General features: G+C 24.3%; 1 protein-coding gene across 3 annotated transcripts in view; it reads left to right on the top strand.

Annotated features, from left to right (window-relative positions):
- LOC129619314 (influenza virus NS1A-binding protein homolog) overlaps window positions 1-3269 on the top strand; it is a 58669-nt gene extending 55400 nt beyond the window's left edge. For 2 of the 3 annotated variants that reach the window (XM_055534552.1, XM_055534553.1), the window contains exons 4-7: window positions 6-308; window positions 375-536; window positions 742-1393; window positions 1671-3269. In XM_055534552.1, coding sequence (XP_055390527.1) covers window positions 6-308; window positions 375-536; window positions 742-1393; window positions 1671-2821 — 2268 coding nt within the window. In that variant the 3' untranslated portion in view covers window positions 2822-3269. The remainder of the gene's footprint in view (window positions 1-5; window positions 309-374; window positions 537-741; window positions 1394-1670) is intronic. The other variant, XM_055534554.1, reaches the window with a different exon arrangement.
- The last annotated feature ends 14816 nt before the right edge of the window (window positions 3270-18085 follow it).

Genomic DNA, 18085 nt, shown 5'->3' with positions numbered 1-18085 from the left:
TGTAGGATCAAAAGAACGGTCACAGTGAAGACATTCCAAGCTTTCGTTTGAATGGTAATATCACCAAGCATGCATTACAGATATTAGTTGATTATGCATATACTGGTAAATTGGAAGTTCCTGATGTTTTGGTTAAAGATGTCTATTTGGCTGCATGGAAATTAAGAATGGAACGTTGTTTTAAACAGTGTGCTCAACATTTAATATCGGAATTATCACCAGATACATGTATTGAGATAAGATCATTACCAGGTATTGATAAGAATACAAGTTTTGTTAATCAAGTTGATGCGTTTATTAATTCTGAGGTAAATTTCGAAATCAACAACTTTTTAATACAGTCACTTTAATTTTTATATCTTGTTTAATTTTAGTTTGCAGCTGTATCAGAGACGGCTGGTTTCCTTCAATTGTCCTGTGTCCAGATCGATGTACTCTATCAAACGAAACAGGAAATGTCATTGGTTACCCATAATATGTTGTCTCGTTTAGTGCTCGACTGGATCAAAAGACAATTGGTCGACGAATCATTATCTGTAAAGATTGCCAATATTAATATATTGAATAATTTAATTAACATTAAATTTTTTTCCTTTAACCTAAATCTTTTCCTTTCGTATGAACAACTTAAATTCCTTTGTATTTTATATGTATACAAAATTATGTCCTTAACCCTATCCCATCCAAAATTTTCAAAAACATTTGTTTGTGCCTTGAAAAAAACTCAAAAACCTATTTTAGGATTCGCAATTACTTGAACGAAGTCATCTTTTGTACTTGGCTTTGGATAATTCCTTACAAGATTGTTCAGATTTGCCACCGGGTCAAGAATCTGAATCAGACATTGTACAAGATTACAAACGTATGGTGTTAAAATGCCCAAATAATATTAAACAGAGACGTAAACAATTGGGAGCACCAGTTAAACCTAGAGTCTTAATTTATAGCAGAGATCTAGGTGAAGATGATAATCAATCAGAAACCGATTGGAACTTAATTAGTTCATCAAAATGTGGCGAAAATGCTTTCATTGCTGTGGCAGCAATAAACGGTCGTTTAATGAGATTATCAGTCAAACTTCGTTTAAATAACGTACCTCCATCGCCATTAAATGGAGCAAATGTTGTAAACAATCAGCCAGCAGAGGGTCAGACATCAACGCAATCAACAACACAGTCTTTACCATCAGCTAATGTGTCAGTTGCTTCTACTGGACTTGGATCAACAACAGCTAGTACAAACGGTTCTAGTGTTGATGCCAGTGTAGAAGGTAGTCGAAATGCAAGCAATCGCAATTCAAGTGAATTAGAATTATTTTGTGAAGTCGCAACTATGTCTGGCCCTAAATGTGGATTGGGAGTTGCTGATTTCAATGGAAAGCTTTGGGTTTGTGGTAAGTTTAATGTTTTGGTAATTTGATACTAAAAGAAGGTTGGTTTTGAAAAAAAAAAACAATTTTTGTTCTTTTTTTTTGGATATTTAAAAAAAATTAGATACAAGTAGCATTAAAATTTGATGTTTTGAAAAAATTAATTTCTTTCCAACTTCTTTTTTATGAAAATTGCTAAAATTTTGAAAATATTTCAAATATTTAATTACTACTACACTAACATTTTTCCATTATAATGGGAAAATTTCATTTTTTTCCTGCGGAATTTTTATAATTTTAGGTGGTTATGATCGTGCTGAGTGTTTGAAAAAAGTTGAATCATACTGTCCAGAAACAAATACTTGGACTCACGAATCAAATATGAATGAAGCACGTGGACGTGTTCAAGTTGCTGTATTGAATAATACTGTATACGCCGTAGGTGGCAGTAATGGTACCACAGAGTTGGACACCGTTGAATGTTTGAAATTCGGCGAACAAAAATGGCAGAAGCGCAAACGTTTACCCTTAGCCCGAAGTAACGCTGGTACCTGTGCTCTTAATAGCAAAATTTATTGTATTGGTGGTTGGAATGGTCAAATTGGCATTAAACAATGCGATGTTTATTCACCCGAGAACGATCAATGGAATCAGATAGCACCTTTAAATACTGGACGGTACCAAGCTGGTGTTACAGCACATAATGGTAAATTATGGGCAGTTGGTGGTAGTGATGCCTGGAATTGTTTGTCATCTGTAGAAAGTTATGATCCCGATCAAGATGTGTGGATATACGCTTCACCGTTATTAACACCAAGACGTGGTTGCGGTGTTGCGGAATTCCAGAATAAATTATATGCTGTTGGTGGTAGCGATGGAACTCAATCTTTAAGTTCCACTGAAGTATATGATGAAAATACAAAATCATGGGTTGTTGGACCACCTCTTATAACTCCAAGATCAAATGTTTCTGTAGTTGTTGTACAAGATAAATTGTATGCCATTGGTGGTTTCTCTGGTAAAACATTCTTGAATACTATTGAATATTTGGATCCAGTTACAAATGAGTGGACAAGTTTTGTACCACATCAACATGATGCTGAAAAAATACGCAAAGTTATATTAGGACAGGAAAATCTTGCCGGCAGTGAGAATGAAAATAATGATGAAGAGAATGATATTAGGAAGCCTCCAACTGAGTTTACACATAAAAATTCACTTGAAACATTGGATGAAGTACAAAAAATTATTGCATCAATTAAATTGCAAAATCATAATAATAAATCTGATGAAGATGAGAATGGTGTAGAGGAGCAACACCATCAACAAAATGGTACACATAAATCGAATAATGGTAATGTCTCAAATTCAGATGAAAATAGTTCAACTTTTAATGAATTAAATCAACAACCAACAAAAAGTTCCAGTAGTTTGAATACTACTACGAGTTAAAACATGAAAAACAAACAAGAATACAAATGAATAATAATTTTTTTACTGAATGTTATTATATTTTAAAACTTTAATAAAAAATAATTCAAAGAAAATTATATGAGGTAAAATAAATATTACTTTTTAAGACTTCTATTTAGATTTTAAGGAAATAAATATATACAAAGCAAAAAATAAAAAAAAGTTGTGTAAAATATTATTATATTTACATGAAAAGCTGAATAAAAACTTGAATTGAAATCGAACAAAAACTTTGAAATTTGTTAAGCTTCTAAACTCCGGTTTCAATATTTTTATTTTTAAAATTCAATTGCATAAAACAACTAACTAAAAATAATCAAATGAACTCAATACCTATAATAATCAACAAATATTGAATTTGTCACTTCATTACTCTGATCTGTAGTTCTAATTAAAAAATACAAATTCCACTTTACATGTAAATATCAATAATATTATTTTTAGAAATTAATTAAATATTTCTCATGTTTAAAGATTGCATAGAGAATTTTAGTAAAAAATTTAAAATCAAATTTTGAGAATTTTTCGGTTGACCTCGAAAATTTCATCCTGCATATAATTACGATTTTTTTTTCCTGTAATATTTAAATGCAGTATTTTTTTGCTTGATATTATTTTAATTTTTAAATTAAATTATTCAATAATTTAATTTACACAATTCAAAGTAATTAACCTTGTAAAATTCTATTTAGAACTTTAATCTTTAATCATTTATGCATAATTTTATAATTGAAGAAATTTTTCGCAATGAATACAGAAAGCTGAAAAAAACTGTGAGCATTTATTGTCATAAATAATATATAAAAAAAAAAAATAGAAATTAAATAATAGCAAACCAATATCGCCTTGAATCTAAAATCAAAAAATAAATATAGTTAAAATTTCATTTAAATAAGTTTTTTTTTGTTTCAAAATTGATTGAATTTAAAATTTACAAGCAATGTCTTAATTATCTGATAGCATCTGTCTTAAATATCTGATAGCAAATGAAATATACTAATAATTGGAATCAAATACTTTAATAAATTCATCATTTAGTATTCTTAAATTTTAGTCGCAATTTAAGATGCTATGTCGCAATTTAAAATGCTAATTTTTCAATTTAAAACACATTATAGTTAAAGATATTGCTTGATTGCCGAAATGCATTAATACGGTGTAAATATATAATTCAGCTTATAAATGTGAATTGCTGAATTGTATAATAATACCGTATTATTTCAATTTGGAAATCAACGATCATTATAAATTTTTGTGAATCACCTAAGTTCGCTTAGAATTACAATAAAACCAATAATTTTTTTTTAATACATATTTGTAAATTTCAATCATAATAATTAAATTTTTTAGCATAATATATTTTCTAGCACTAAAAAATTTCAATATTTAAATAAGATTGTCTATCAAAATGCAGATCTAAAATCCAAATTGATGAATTGAATTGAAATTGTAATTGCCGAGTAAATAAATTTGATATTAGATCTTCATTTTGGTAGATGCCCCCTTAGCTTTCATTTAAATTAATCGAAAAATTCTAAAAAAAAAAAATTAAAGGATGAAACTCTATCTTTCCTGATTTTTTTTGTATAAGGAAATTCTATTTTAAATATCAATTTAGACTGAAAACAAATTCAAAAACAAAAATAAATATAAAAGCCTAAACAAAAATAAAATTTAGCACACAATTTATATTCCTAAAAATAAAAATGAAAATATTCTTTAGCAAATTTATTAATATAAAACAAAAATGCTCTATTTGAAAACTTTGAAAATAAATGTAAAGAGTTTATGAATTTAATAAAAAAAAAATATTGAAAAAAAAAATTTATTCCAACTGATAAAATGATAATAACATAAAAAAAAAAACAAAAGCTGAATATTGTATCTTTATTGGGATCATATAAATATAAAAATATAAAAATAAAAAAAAACAAAACTTATGGTGTTTTCTATCATCTACAATAATTATTATTGTTAGAAAATAAGGTTTACTATTGTATTGTATAAAATATCAATTACTTCATATTTAAATTTGAGCTTAATTTAAAAATCAATATATATAAGTGAACAAAACGAAGTAATAGGAAATTTTGTAAAATCTATTAAGCCAAAATATTTAAGCATGTTGACACGCTTTTCTTTTTTAAAACATTAAGAAAAAAAAAACTAAAATTTTTAAATATCTCATGTTAAAAAGCAAATATTTCATAAAGTTGAGTAATTTTCAAATTACATTTATATTTTCTTTCGAAATCTTCATTTACTATCCAAAACATCCAAACTGCACTGACAAAAGTTCTAATACAGTTTAACTACAGTGTTCATACGCTATGCTTTCTGTTAAAACCCATTTTTAGCAATTTAGATCCTGCTACATTGTATAAATTTTTTATTTTACAATACGAGTCACAGATACACTGTAGTACTAAATTAATATCTACTGCATTTTGGATGTCAGTGTATAGTGCATACATATTATTATATTATTTCTACATAAACAGTTTCTTAACATAAAATATTTCCTAAACAATAAATTTCATTAAAATAAATTTTGAAAATTAATTTTTATTTTAATAACAATATTAATTTTAATTTTATTGAAATTTTTTAGAAAAATAAACAGAAACTGTAATTGATTTTACAAAATTAAAGATTAAATGTACTTTATATTACTTAAGAATTTTATAAATTTCAACATTCTATGTTTTTTTGCATTAAATTGTATTTTTATTTCTTAATATTGAATTTGATTTTGAATTCCAAATTGTTACATTCTATTTTTTTTTGTTTTTAATTAATTTTGAAATTACCTCGCAGAATTTTGGATTTAAATTTAAAATCCAGTTTTATTCACTTTTGTTTTAATATTTAAACTGAAATAATTAAAATAAAATAAAAATAATATGAAATTTTATGATTGTGGTGAATTAGGAAAATTTAGAAAATCATGAAAATTAAAAATAAAATCGATGATATTGTAAATTTTCTTATGATATATCGATATGATAAATGTTTATTTTACCATATGATGGTATATCGTAATTTTTGTAAATATCGTAAAATTATGAAATTGTCAATAACTTTTGAATTTTTCAATAAAAATATTTTAAATAAATTTAAAAAAATTTATAAACTAATTCATCAACAAAATTCAAAAGCAATTATAAAGGAAAACATCAATATTCTAATTTTTACTTTTACTCATTTTATTTTTTTGGTATTTTTTTTTTTTTTGCGTTCACTAAAGTGACAGATCTAACGTCAACTTAACTTATTCAGCAATACTGTTTTAATTGCATACTTATTAAGTCAATTTGACGTTAAATGTCTTTTTTTTCTTTATATATGATTTAGAACATACATTCAGAACTTTCGAAAATTTAAAGACAAATTAAATATCTTAATACTCATTAAAACTTTTCATTCCCATACAAAAAAAAATTTTTTTTATTATACAATTAAAAGAATTAATGAATTAATTAAAAAATAAATAGAAATAAATGGGGCCCGTCATTATTCCTTTTATTACTCACATTTTTGTGAATCTATAACTCATTATTAGTGTCATTTTAAAAAAAAAATTGAATTGTGAAAAAATAGTTGCTATTCTGCATTGTAATCTTTTCTTTCATTCACTTTTTTATGACAATAATGACAGGGGCCATTATATTACTATAATATTTGAATTTCAATAAAAAAGTACGCATTAAAATAATTAATATTAATAATTAAAAATAAAAATCATTAAAAATTAAATATGTAATTTTTAATTAAATATTTTTTTTTCCTCAAAAATTTGCTTCTTTTCTAAATTAAAGAAATATAACTATTGTTAAAATATCAAAATAAATATGAAAAACAACCGATTTATTCATAATAGCATACAATTAATAAATAAAATAATATTGAAATATTTGTTTAATAAATAAAATTTTTTTTTCTTTTGAAATAATTTAATTATTTTTAAAAAAAGAAAAAACATTATTAATAATTAAAACGCCTTCAAATATACTATAAAATCTTACAAAATAAAAAAAATAAATATTTAAGAAGAATTTAATAATTTAATTAAACAAAAAAGAAAAATTGTAAAGAACAAAAAATTATTGTATTTGACATCCTCCGAGCAAAAAACAAAAAAAGAAAAACTATTTAAAAAAAATAAAAAGGGAAAGTGTGCTGCCATTTTTGTATAAAAAAAAAATATTTTATTAAAAATAACGGAATACCGAATTTAATTAATATTTATAATTATTATATATTTATATTAATATAATACATTTTTTTTTTGTTCAATTAATATAAATATTTAAATATTTTTTTCTGAAATATAAAAAATATAAACAAATAAATTAAGAATATTTATTATATTCAATATGTGTAAAACAATTATTGACTGAATGTTTTTCTTTTAAAACATTTTTAAAAATTATTAAAAAGAAGCAAAAAAATAATTATTAAAATACATTTAAAAGTGTTTAAAAATAAAAAACAAAAAAAAAATTATAAAAAAAAATAGAAAAGAAGCAAATAACCTAGATTTTATACAATAATTTCATTAAATTTAATAACAATGTGAAATTCTCATCTTTATTAAACTTATACTGGAAAAATATATGAAAATTATATATGAACAAGTATGAAATAAATGCAATAAATAAATAAATATCTTATATATCTACGAAAAAGTGTAATCGATAATGTCAAATGCCGTTCGATAATAATTGTATCTGACCATTCGGTACCAACCGGGTATTGGCAATCACCAATATTTATGCTAACTTTTGCATATCAGCTTTCGTACACAACTTTTGAAAATCGCATTTTACATTATCGATTACACCTATAGCAAGTATATAATTTAATTTTTAATTTTTGTAATTGAAAAAAATATTGCTTTTATAAATTATTCTATCCTTGAAAAATTATGTTAATATTAAATTTTATTGTCGTATGTTAATTATTTTAAATAAAATAAATTATTTAAATATACAAAATTAAAAAATTGAATAACTATTAAATAATGGCCTAATATTAATTGAAATCTTTTTAGATATGAATATATAACTTTTGTTTAAATATTTTTTTTAAATTAAATACTTTAATTTTTACATCAATCACCCATTATTCTTTATAAGATGCGTCTTTTCTAATAATTTTGCATTATTTTTTTTAATATAATTAATTTTAGATATTTTTTGAACATAACATATCCTCCTTTATCTCAAGTGATGTGTCTAACAGAATTTTGAGAGATCTAGAATTGCATATTTCAGTAACAAGGTTTTTAAATTTAATTCAGTTTAGAAATAAATTACTGAATTCAATTAATTTAAAAGTTTTTGAATAGGATTTTAATTGTATACTGAAATCGGTCCCAGATAATAGGGTATATATCTGAAAATACGGTTCATAAGGTTAGAACAAAAAAATTTTCAAAGCTGTATGTACAAATTAATTGTAGAACTTTTAAAGATCTGCAGTTTTAACTTTCTGAAAGTACAGAAATACCCATACATAAAAGTTCTTTCAAAAATCAAGAAACAAAATTAGAAATGGTTTTGGTTTTTCTTCGCTATGATTCTATTAAACCAAAATAACATGAAAATATATTTACATTTTTCGTCATTTGTTGCCAGAACTTTGTATTCGTGAATTATGAAAATTATATAAATAGCTTTACCTTTATAATAAGAAATAATAAGTTTTCTTTGTTTCCCAAATTTTATATTTCATAGTTACAAATACTTTTTTAATAGAATGAATTTTAATTTTTTTATAGCATGTAAAAAAAGATTTCCTAATTCTTAAATTTTAAATACAATTAAAACAATGAAATTTAATTTTTTAATTAAATAATAAATAATATACGACCAAAGTCTAAAAGACATTTATTATTTTGTTTTTAAATAAATCAATTTTTATTCAAATATGCAATTGTAAAAACAAAAATAAATATTATTTTTATATTAAACTATTATTTTTTCTTTTTTAATTAAAATTTAAAAAAAAAACAAAAACAATTTTATATTAATTAAGGAATTAAAACATAAAACTTGAATGTCAATAAAAATATTTTATGCAAAAAAAAAGAAAAATAAAAAAAATTATTAATATAAAATAAATATTTTTTAATAATTATTGTATGTATTGTTAAAATAATAATAATATTTAACAAAAAAAGATCAGAGAGAAATATTTGTAAAGAAGATTTTTTAATAATAATTTTCTTAAAAATTTTATTTTTAAATTATTAAAATAAATTTAATTTGAATAAATTTTTAAATAAAAATTAAAAACACTGAATACCATAAAGAAATGTAAAAAATTTAAAAAGAAAATTATATTATATGTAAATGGAAAAATATAAAAATCATTGTATTTTTGGAAAATTGTGAGGACATATCTTTTTAAAATAAAAATAAAAAAAACAAATCAAAGTAAAGTTGAAAGAATATGTTTGTGTTGAGTCTTTATTATTATTAATTATGCAATTATATTATATTATATAATTATATTATACTATAAAAATGAAAAAAAAAAAAGAAATTAAAAAATGAAAATGAAAAGGATTCAAAATGAAAATTGTAAAAAAAAAATAAAGAATAGAAAAGAAAAGAAATAATAATAACAACAATGAAAAAAATTTTTTGGTTTTTTAATTTTTTTTTTACCCTAAAGTTGTCATTATTTTATTGTCGTTTTTCTCTGTCCAATGGTGGACGATTTTCGTTGTTAACTTAGAACAAGAGCGCTACGGCAAAATCAACTATAAAGTATTTTGCAAGTAATGTCAAAAAACAAAAAACTGTCAACACTAAAATATGAATTTGGGCTACATATATTCCAATGCCGGCGATTTCGCTTAATTACATATTGTTACAAATCTTTAGGTTTGTAAAATCAGATTTACAAATCTGAAGATTTGCAACATACGAGTATGTGCTCAAGTAACTGTTCGATATCCAACATTTTTCTATTGCGCTCATTCTAATTTATAATATTTTTGCAGTAGTTGTAAAAAAAAAAAACTTAAATTCTTTTAAAACTTCAAGCACGACTGTCATTTTCAAACATGCTATATTTGGAGATTTTGCTGCCTAAATTTATCGAACGTACGTATTTTATATTAAGACATAAGTTAGATCTGAATTATTGAAGATCCCCAATATATCTAATTTCGTTAATTATCTTCACCAGTATGGTTTCTGCCGCGATATTACGTATCTACTTTTTAAGAGAAAAAACATACAAATTTCAAGATTTTCATAATACAGTGAGTTTTAACTAGTTGCCACAGTTTTACTCACTCTACATTATCTACTGGAAACCTAAAATATAAACTCTAAATATTCTAGTATACGGAATTTTGTATTAGAAAATCTCGAGCATTATTTAAATATCAATGAAGCAATAAACATTTTGCGTTAGTAAATCACTACTGTAATGTGCCTTCTCTTGATGACTAGTCGAGAAGTTATTACAAAAAAAAATTATTTTATATGTAATCTTATTCTTGTATAAATACTTACATTATTGTATGTATTGTGTTACAATGCTCCCCAAAAAAAAAGTGCAATAAAATGAAAAAATTCCAAAAAATTTTTCCACGTTTTTCCTTTATTTATGTACGACAGAAAAATTCATTTTTTTTATGTTCTGTTCAAGTCATCATTCAACAAATCAGCATTCCTATCATGTAAACATTAAATTCGACAATAAAAATATGTTTTCAATGTTATTTTTATATTTCATTTCTTTTTTCTTTTTGTTTTGAGTTCCTGTTTATATAACTTCATATTATGTACATTCTGCTGTAGGACCTAGAGACGATCGAGCTAATTTTTTTTTGTTTACGCGATTAGATCATATTTACATTTATTTTTCATTCAACTTGGCTCTTCTTTCTCTTTTAATGTTCGAATATTTTTGCCTTATGAAATTCTACATGACTCCGATTGTATTAATCCAACAGTTTTAAATATTTGAAAATTTTCGATGCCTATGTAGGTACAATGTATTTGAAATCTGATGCCATCAACGTAATAATAAGTAATCCATGTAATAAAAGTAATGAAATCATTAAATTTTAGTGCACTGCAAGTAGTACTTTAAAGGTGTGATCTGTTCTAAACGAATATTTTTTTTTCTTATAGCTAGTAGCTCATTTTATTTTAAATAAAATTTATTTGAATTCCAAATCCTTACATGTTGTGCTTATAGTTAATATTATACTTTTGTGTTGGATATACGGCCGCAATGTGAATATTATTCACGTTTACGTTTAACATGTTTATTTCACATTTAATGTCCAAAAAACATGAGCTTAGCTACCCAATTGATTATTTTTTGTAAAATAAAATTTTAATTTCATTCATAAATTAAAAAGCATTTTTTTTTCTTTTATATTTTCAAATTATGTTTTGTTGTTCTGTAAAATTAAATATATATGATGGCATTTCGAAAATTAAATATAAACGAATAGCTTGGTATGGCATTTATACAATTTCTATAAATTCCTCACTTTTGTTAGGTCTTTATTTCAATTTTTTTTTAATAATAGAATTTACTGCATTCATTTGTACTGTAAGATACGTGTAATGTGTGCAGGAGTTAATTTCGAATGATTTCGCAAACCGTGATTCCACCATCTAGGTTCTAAAATATTCGCAACTTAGTTTCGAAATTTTTCTGTACATAATCTTGAGCTTTATTAGAACATGTAGCGACTCTATCAAAAAATTCATCTAACTGAAGTAGGACAAACGATCAAACTTTATTAAATTAATTTCAGGCACGATCTTAAATACCCAACTTATTAGCGGTCTTGGTGTTGATGTTAAATAATGTCAACCTATTCCATGGCGTTTTAAATGGAATAGTAAATTTACAATACCCTATGAACATAGCGTTCGTACATAATCAAGAAGTTCATTCCATAATTTAATAATTAAGTAGATTTAAATGTGACAGTATTTGTATTTTCAAAGTACATAAGTATGTATATCAAGGTGGCGCGACGAATATATTCTTCTGTGATTTTTAGTTTTTCCCGATTTTGTGTAGGAAGAAAACAGAACATTAAATTAAGTTGAATAATGATAACATAAAGGTATTCAATATCAATTCATTTGTTTCTTATTTTTTTTGTTTTTATAATTTTTATGTTAATTGGAATGTAAGAGGACCCACAATAAAAAAAAAAATAAAAATAATTTTATAAATCTACATAAACACAATAAAGTTGTAGATTTTTCAATTTTTAAAATTTAAAATTTTCTTCCTGTTTAGCGGCTGGCATCAGCAATTTTAACATAAATTTATGAGAACATAATCATTAAGGTTATACTGATTATGTATGTATGTACATGAATGAAACATGAGCTTTTACATGGTTAATTTGATTATATGTATGTATAATACACGTTCCAAAATTTTTTAATTATTATTTTTCTCTATTTCCATTTATTCGAATAATCGGTTTGTTCTCATATGTGGGCGGTTTTAGTATTTGAAGCATTTAGAATATATGTAAATATTATAAATTTGAATATAATTTGAAGTAATAAAGGTAAATTCAAATGTAATATAGTTGGGTAGGTGTCGGAATAGAAAATATGAAAAAATAACATTTAGCAATTAGTAACTTAATTAATAATTCTATGTGTTCGGCGATGTTCTAAGATCCGAATAAAATGGATTCAAATTCCGTTTCAGTTCCAATTTTGTCAATGTGTTTCACTTGATTTGAAAAATTCTTGAAATCATATTATTGAACAATGTTTCCAGAAGGCAAAATCAGAAATTAAGAATTAACCGAAAAATTTTGCATGAAAAATCGAATTTATTGAATGTTTCTGCATCACTGTAAGTTTATATGTACATAAATATAATTTTTGTTTACTTAAATTATTTCTTTAATAGTTTCGGACAGAATTGTAGACTAAACAAAGAAACTTCTATGTACATATTTGAAGAATAACTCTCTTTTATACAATTAACAATAGTTAACAGTCCATATAATACGGGCGATATAATTTCCTATGTGGTTAATTGGAAGTGTGTTATTAGAACTTCCTCCAGTTTTTAAACACGGCTTTATTATGACATAATTTTTTTTTCAAATTTGTAACTTCAACTCTAAATGTGATGAACCTGAAATGTGATATACCTTAGTTTTTTTAAATGATAAATAATTTCTTATTCAAAAATTTTTTTCCAACCGAATACGTCTTTTTATGGCGGACCTTCGTCATATACTTCCTTTGGTAAATTGTGCAACGATGATCCAAGTCATAATTTCTCCTCCTGGTAGCCTAACTTTTGTAACCACCAGCAATATCCTCGTTGTTTGCACGAATTGCAACATTTGTTTCATCTTTCCTATTCCTATGACACCCACTTTGGGGTATCAATTTTATGATAGTCAATTTAATTACTGTATATTGCAACTATATGATATGCACGAGGTACTTGCCGAAAGTATTCTTGTATATTGTAACTGGTTGCCTTTGTCATTGGCGTTAAATATTAAACTTAATTGGATTGCATTATTTTACTTTAATACATTAGTTAGATCAATTCTGTCTGAAGATTCATTGAAAAACCAACACCATCTAAAAAAACATATTTAAAAATTTATTAATAAATATAATCACTGCGATAATTTAAATACTTTAAATTACCAATTATTTTATCTCATCATTATTAAATTTTAAATGATTCTTGTAAAGATGTCAACGTCTCAAAATTAAAATTATCAATTCCAGTTTTAAATTAAAAAAAAAACGCCTTTTTATATTTCCTGATAAATTGTGATGTCAAAGTTAAATAGCTGTTGGTTCCTTTCTGTTTTTGGTGTTACTTAAAAACAAAACAAAAAAGAAACATTTTATAAACATTTATGATTGATTTCAATTTTAATTGATTAAGACAACATATGATTTACGATTGGGTTGCATGTATGTACACAAATATAACACAAATATACAATATATTAAATCTTTTCGAGTTTTTCAATCTAAACATAGTTTGTTTTGGAATAGAAGATTTTTTAACCAAAAAAAAACCATTCACAAATTCATATTGCCTGAGTAGAAATAACAAAAAAAAAAAAATGTTTTGACGATCAAATTTGGGGTGGTTGTTTTAATTTAAATTGGAAGTTGCTTATAGAAGATCATTAGTTTTCTTAAATCACAAATGTTGTTGAATAGTTTGAAGTTTGCAGGAATTCATTCTTAGAAAACAAAAAATTATACATAAATTGTGTTTTATAAATGACGGAAGTAGCGACATACCATATGTTTTTTGTGTTACCCTTTGTTCCGGTTGAATTTATTAAAGTAATACAGAAACTTTTCTGAAATTTAAAAATTCAATTAATATAAGGCACTTACAGAGTAAAAATTTGAGATTAATTTGGAAACTACTCGCTAATACTACATACGTATGCACAATATTTAAAGTAATTTATCAAACGGCTGTTTCATTCAGTATCTGTAACCTTTGATATGCAGAAAATGAAAAAATTCTTAAATTTAAAATGTGAAATAAGGAAGCTGTAGTGAGCCTTACACTACCCGTATCATTGCTTCTTTATTCATGCGAAAACTACATTCTGAAAAGTGTTGAATATAAAAATAGAAAAACTTATAAAACACTGGTTTTAAAATTGCAGCAATACCGTGTTAATACAAAATTTGACAATCAAAATTCATAAAGTCAAAGGCTGATTTGTGTTGGTACTAAAGTAGTAGATCTTCATAAATGCAATACTGAAAAAAATAATTACAGAACGTAGTTCTGCAAAAATCTAACGTGTTAAATATATGCAATATATTTTTAACTATTCTATAAAATTGAAACACTTCATAAGAATTACTAATAAGAATTTCGCTATATTGCGAAAACTTAATAATATTTATGAACAAACTAGATCCGCAACATTATTGTTCATGAATCAATATAGTGCAGTTGAAACAGTTCATGTGTCGCGTAATAGCGCGTTTATGAAAGGCCTATAGAATCACTAGAATTTTGAAGTCACGGTATATTTTTATCTGAAAAAATATGAAATGAATAAGAATCTTCATCGCTAAATTATTTTTTTCTTTAATAAATTAATTTCTTAAATTCAACTGAAATTTATAATATACAAGTAAGATAATAAATTTCAAGATATGGTATGTTGCCAAAAAAAAAAGATTTTAAATAAAATTTCACAATAAAATACATATACAAAAATTTCTTTTAAAATTATTGAATTCCTAGTAATAGATGCTAGTTGAGTGATTTAACGTGAATCATTTTACTAAATAAAAAATCTCTTAATCATTTTTCATATTTCATAACTCTATTGAAATTTACAAAAAATAAATTTTTATATTTTAATTTGAAGGGGTAAAATTTTCTTTGTTTCTATTAGGTATGTATGTATAATCTCCAGCTAGACAAAAGCAAGTGGGAGACAATAAAAAATTAATATTTCAATCACCTTTGTGTAAAAAATAAAACTTATAATTAATCACGAGAACTTACAGCATACGTTTTATTTAAATGTACTCATTAAATGAAAATAAAATATTGAAAAGGAAAGAAATTAAAATTTTAGGCTGCATTAAAACTAAAATTCAAACACGCAAAATATGATTTTTATAACAATTATTAAAGGTAATGTAATAATATTACCACTTAAAAAAGCAGGTACAATTTTATTAGTACCAACAGGCTCCATATAGAAATATAGAGTTAATCAAAATATCTATATGGAAAAAACCTTCCGCATTTTTTGAATGTTTGAAATAAACAACTGGCGTACTTCAAAATACGCAGCCATTATATATCCCTCAAAACCACTACAAATCACTATATATTTTCTTATCTTTCCTTAAACTTTACACAAAATATTAAAATTTTGACATTTCCTGCCCTTGTATTAATTATTTGAACTTAAAGTTGACATGTTCAACTCGCAATCAATTCATAAAAATAAATAAACGCCGACAGCATTTTACAAAAAACAAAGAATTCATTACAAAATGCTCATATTTTTTCACAATTTTATTCGAGATGCGTTGTATTGTGTCGTTTAGTGATATCATCAAGAAACCTTTAATTTTTTGATTAAAAATCCTTTATAAACAATAAAAATTATTAAAATTCCTTTATAATTGTATACTTGTTTGTTAAAGTTTTGTTTTTTATTATTGGCGCTCGTTAATAGGCGCTCATTTTATTATTAAGTATATAATTTTAAAAATTTCCATTAAATATTTAAATACCTAGTAATTAAGGTTAATTCTTTAATAAATATTTAAAATATATTAATAAATTCATTTAAATAGAGTTTGTATGCTAAGTATACACAAGTTAGTAGAAAATTGTGAGATAAATTCATTGAGTTTTACGAATTACAATTCTGGAAATTTAAATTAAACCATTTTGGGCTTAACAAAATTAGGTACTCCAAATTTCTCTTCTTATAATGTATCTCTATAAACATACCTACATAATCAAATAAAAAGTTTAAATTATGAACACGAAACAGTATGAGATTTTTTTCTTTCTTACAAACAAAGTCCGCTTTAATCAGACAGTTTCTTTGTATTCGAATTAAAAATTCCTTTTTTCTATTCCGAAAACCTCTTCAGTCCTTTAAGACATTACATAATTTCACTCTTATAATATAATAGATGAAAATTTAAAGAGAGTTTTGTATTAGAACCCCCGGATTCCTTTTCAAAGAAAGTGTAAAGTTTTGATTTCTAAAATATGTGAAGCTAAAAACTAATTTACTTTACTTTTTTTTATTATTTTTTTTTTAAATTTCAGTTTGCTATTGTAATCGTTTTGTAATACAAATATTCTATAGGAACCGAAAAAAAATATTAGAGGCAATATAGAACACCCATTATGCACTTAAAGTAATCAGAAATCTTCTTAGATGTTGAAAATAGAGTATGAAGTTTTTATAAAATATTGAGCTTATATAAAAGATGATAATTATAAAAGAAAAATTAAATGAGTGAGATGAAAAAAAGATTCTTAACAGTAATTGATGATATTTAATAATGGCGATTAAAACAATCAGATCCGAATTGAGGATTTTCTTTCAAACCTACCGGAAACTCTCCATTCCGTACTGCATTCTTTGTCATCAGAAATATATTCAACTCCTTTTTTAAAATTCAACAAATCCGCCAGACACACTATTTTCGAGACATACATACATTTGTATAGTTAAATTAGAATTTCTCCCAAAATCATCTACTCTTCTGCGACGGAATAGTACACAGTTGAAACACGCGCCAATCGTTTTTTAGGCGTCTATGTATCCCATGGTATTTTGGACATCTTGCCTAAAAGATAGTGTCTCTTATAAATTTCAAACGTAATGCTAAAATTTCTACTGCTTAACTCCAGTGTATCTGTTCTTGTCTCATTCCACCTTAGACATAATGGTTCAGTTGTCAGAAACAACTGTAAAAACATACCGAATCAAATTGGTTTATTTCTTATTTATGATGTTTCTCTGCACCCAATTTGGTCCCATTACTGAGCAACTTCTTAACGTTACTTAATACGGCCCTGTACTAGTCATCAACTTCAATATAATTAAATCACCATTTAAGATCATTTATTTTTGTGTTTTTCTCTTCAATAATTTTCCATGTATGTAGGTTTTAAATTTTTTCTAAAAAAAAAAAAAGAGTAAATGGTCATATTTTTTTTTTCGTAAATTATCAGCACCTACCTTTTATACCTACATCTCTTATCGTCATTTTATCTTAAGTATAATAAAGGTTCTTGGGGACATTAGAGAATTTCCCTAAAAAGAAAAAACAAAAAGTATAATAGTTAGAAAATTCAACTAAGATTCTATGATGCAATATTTTATATCATTTAAAATGAATTGTAAAAAAATATTCTTGCAATGTGATTTATTTTAATGATTTTTTTTTATACTCGCATAATGCAAGTGAAATTGGACAGACTTTGAACCTATCATTACGTGATTGAATGTAGAGATTTCCTTTTATTTTATTATTAAAAAAAAATTGTCCCATTATATTATATTATATATGAATTTATTTATAGATATATATAATTATAATATTAAACGAAGCACCTACATGTATAGTACACATTGGGCTGGCACATTACAAAGAGAAATTTTTGATTTTTTCACGTTTCACTTCATAGTTCAATTTTTCAAGGTAAAAAGGGTTCGTTTATATTTAA

This window comes from Condylostylus longicornis, unplaced genomic scaffold (assembly GCF_029603195.1).
Source record: "Condylostylus longicornis isolate FDR11 unplaced genomic scaffold, ASM2960319v2 ptg000011l, whole genome shotgun sequence".
Classification (NCBI taxonomy): domain Eukaryota; kingdom Metazoa; phylum Arthropoda; class Insecta; order Diptera; family Dolichopodidae; genus Condylostylus; species Condylostylus longicornis.
Note: the sequence above shows the minus strand (reverse complement) of the source record. Positions and strands in the feature narration are given on the sequence as shown.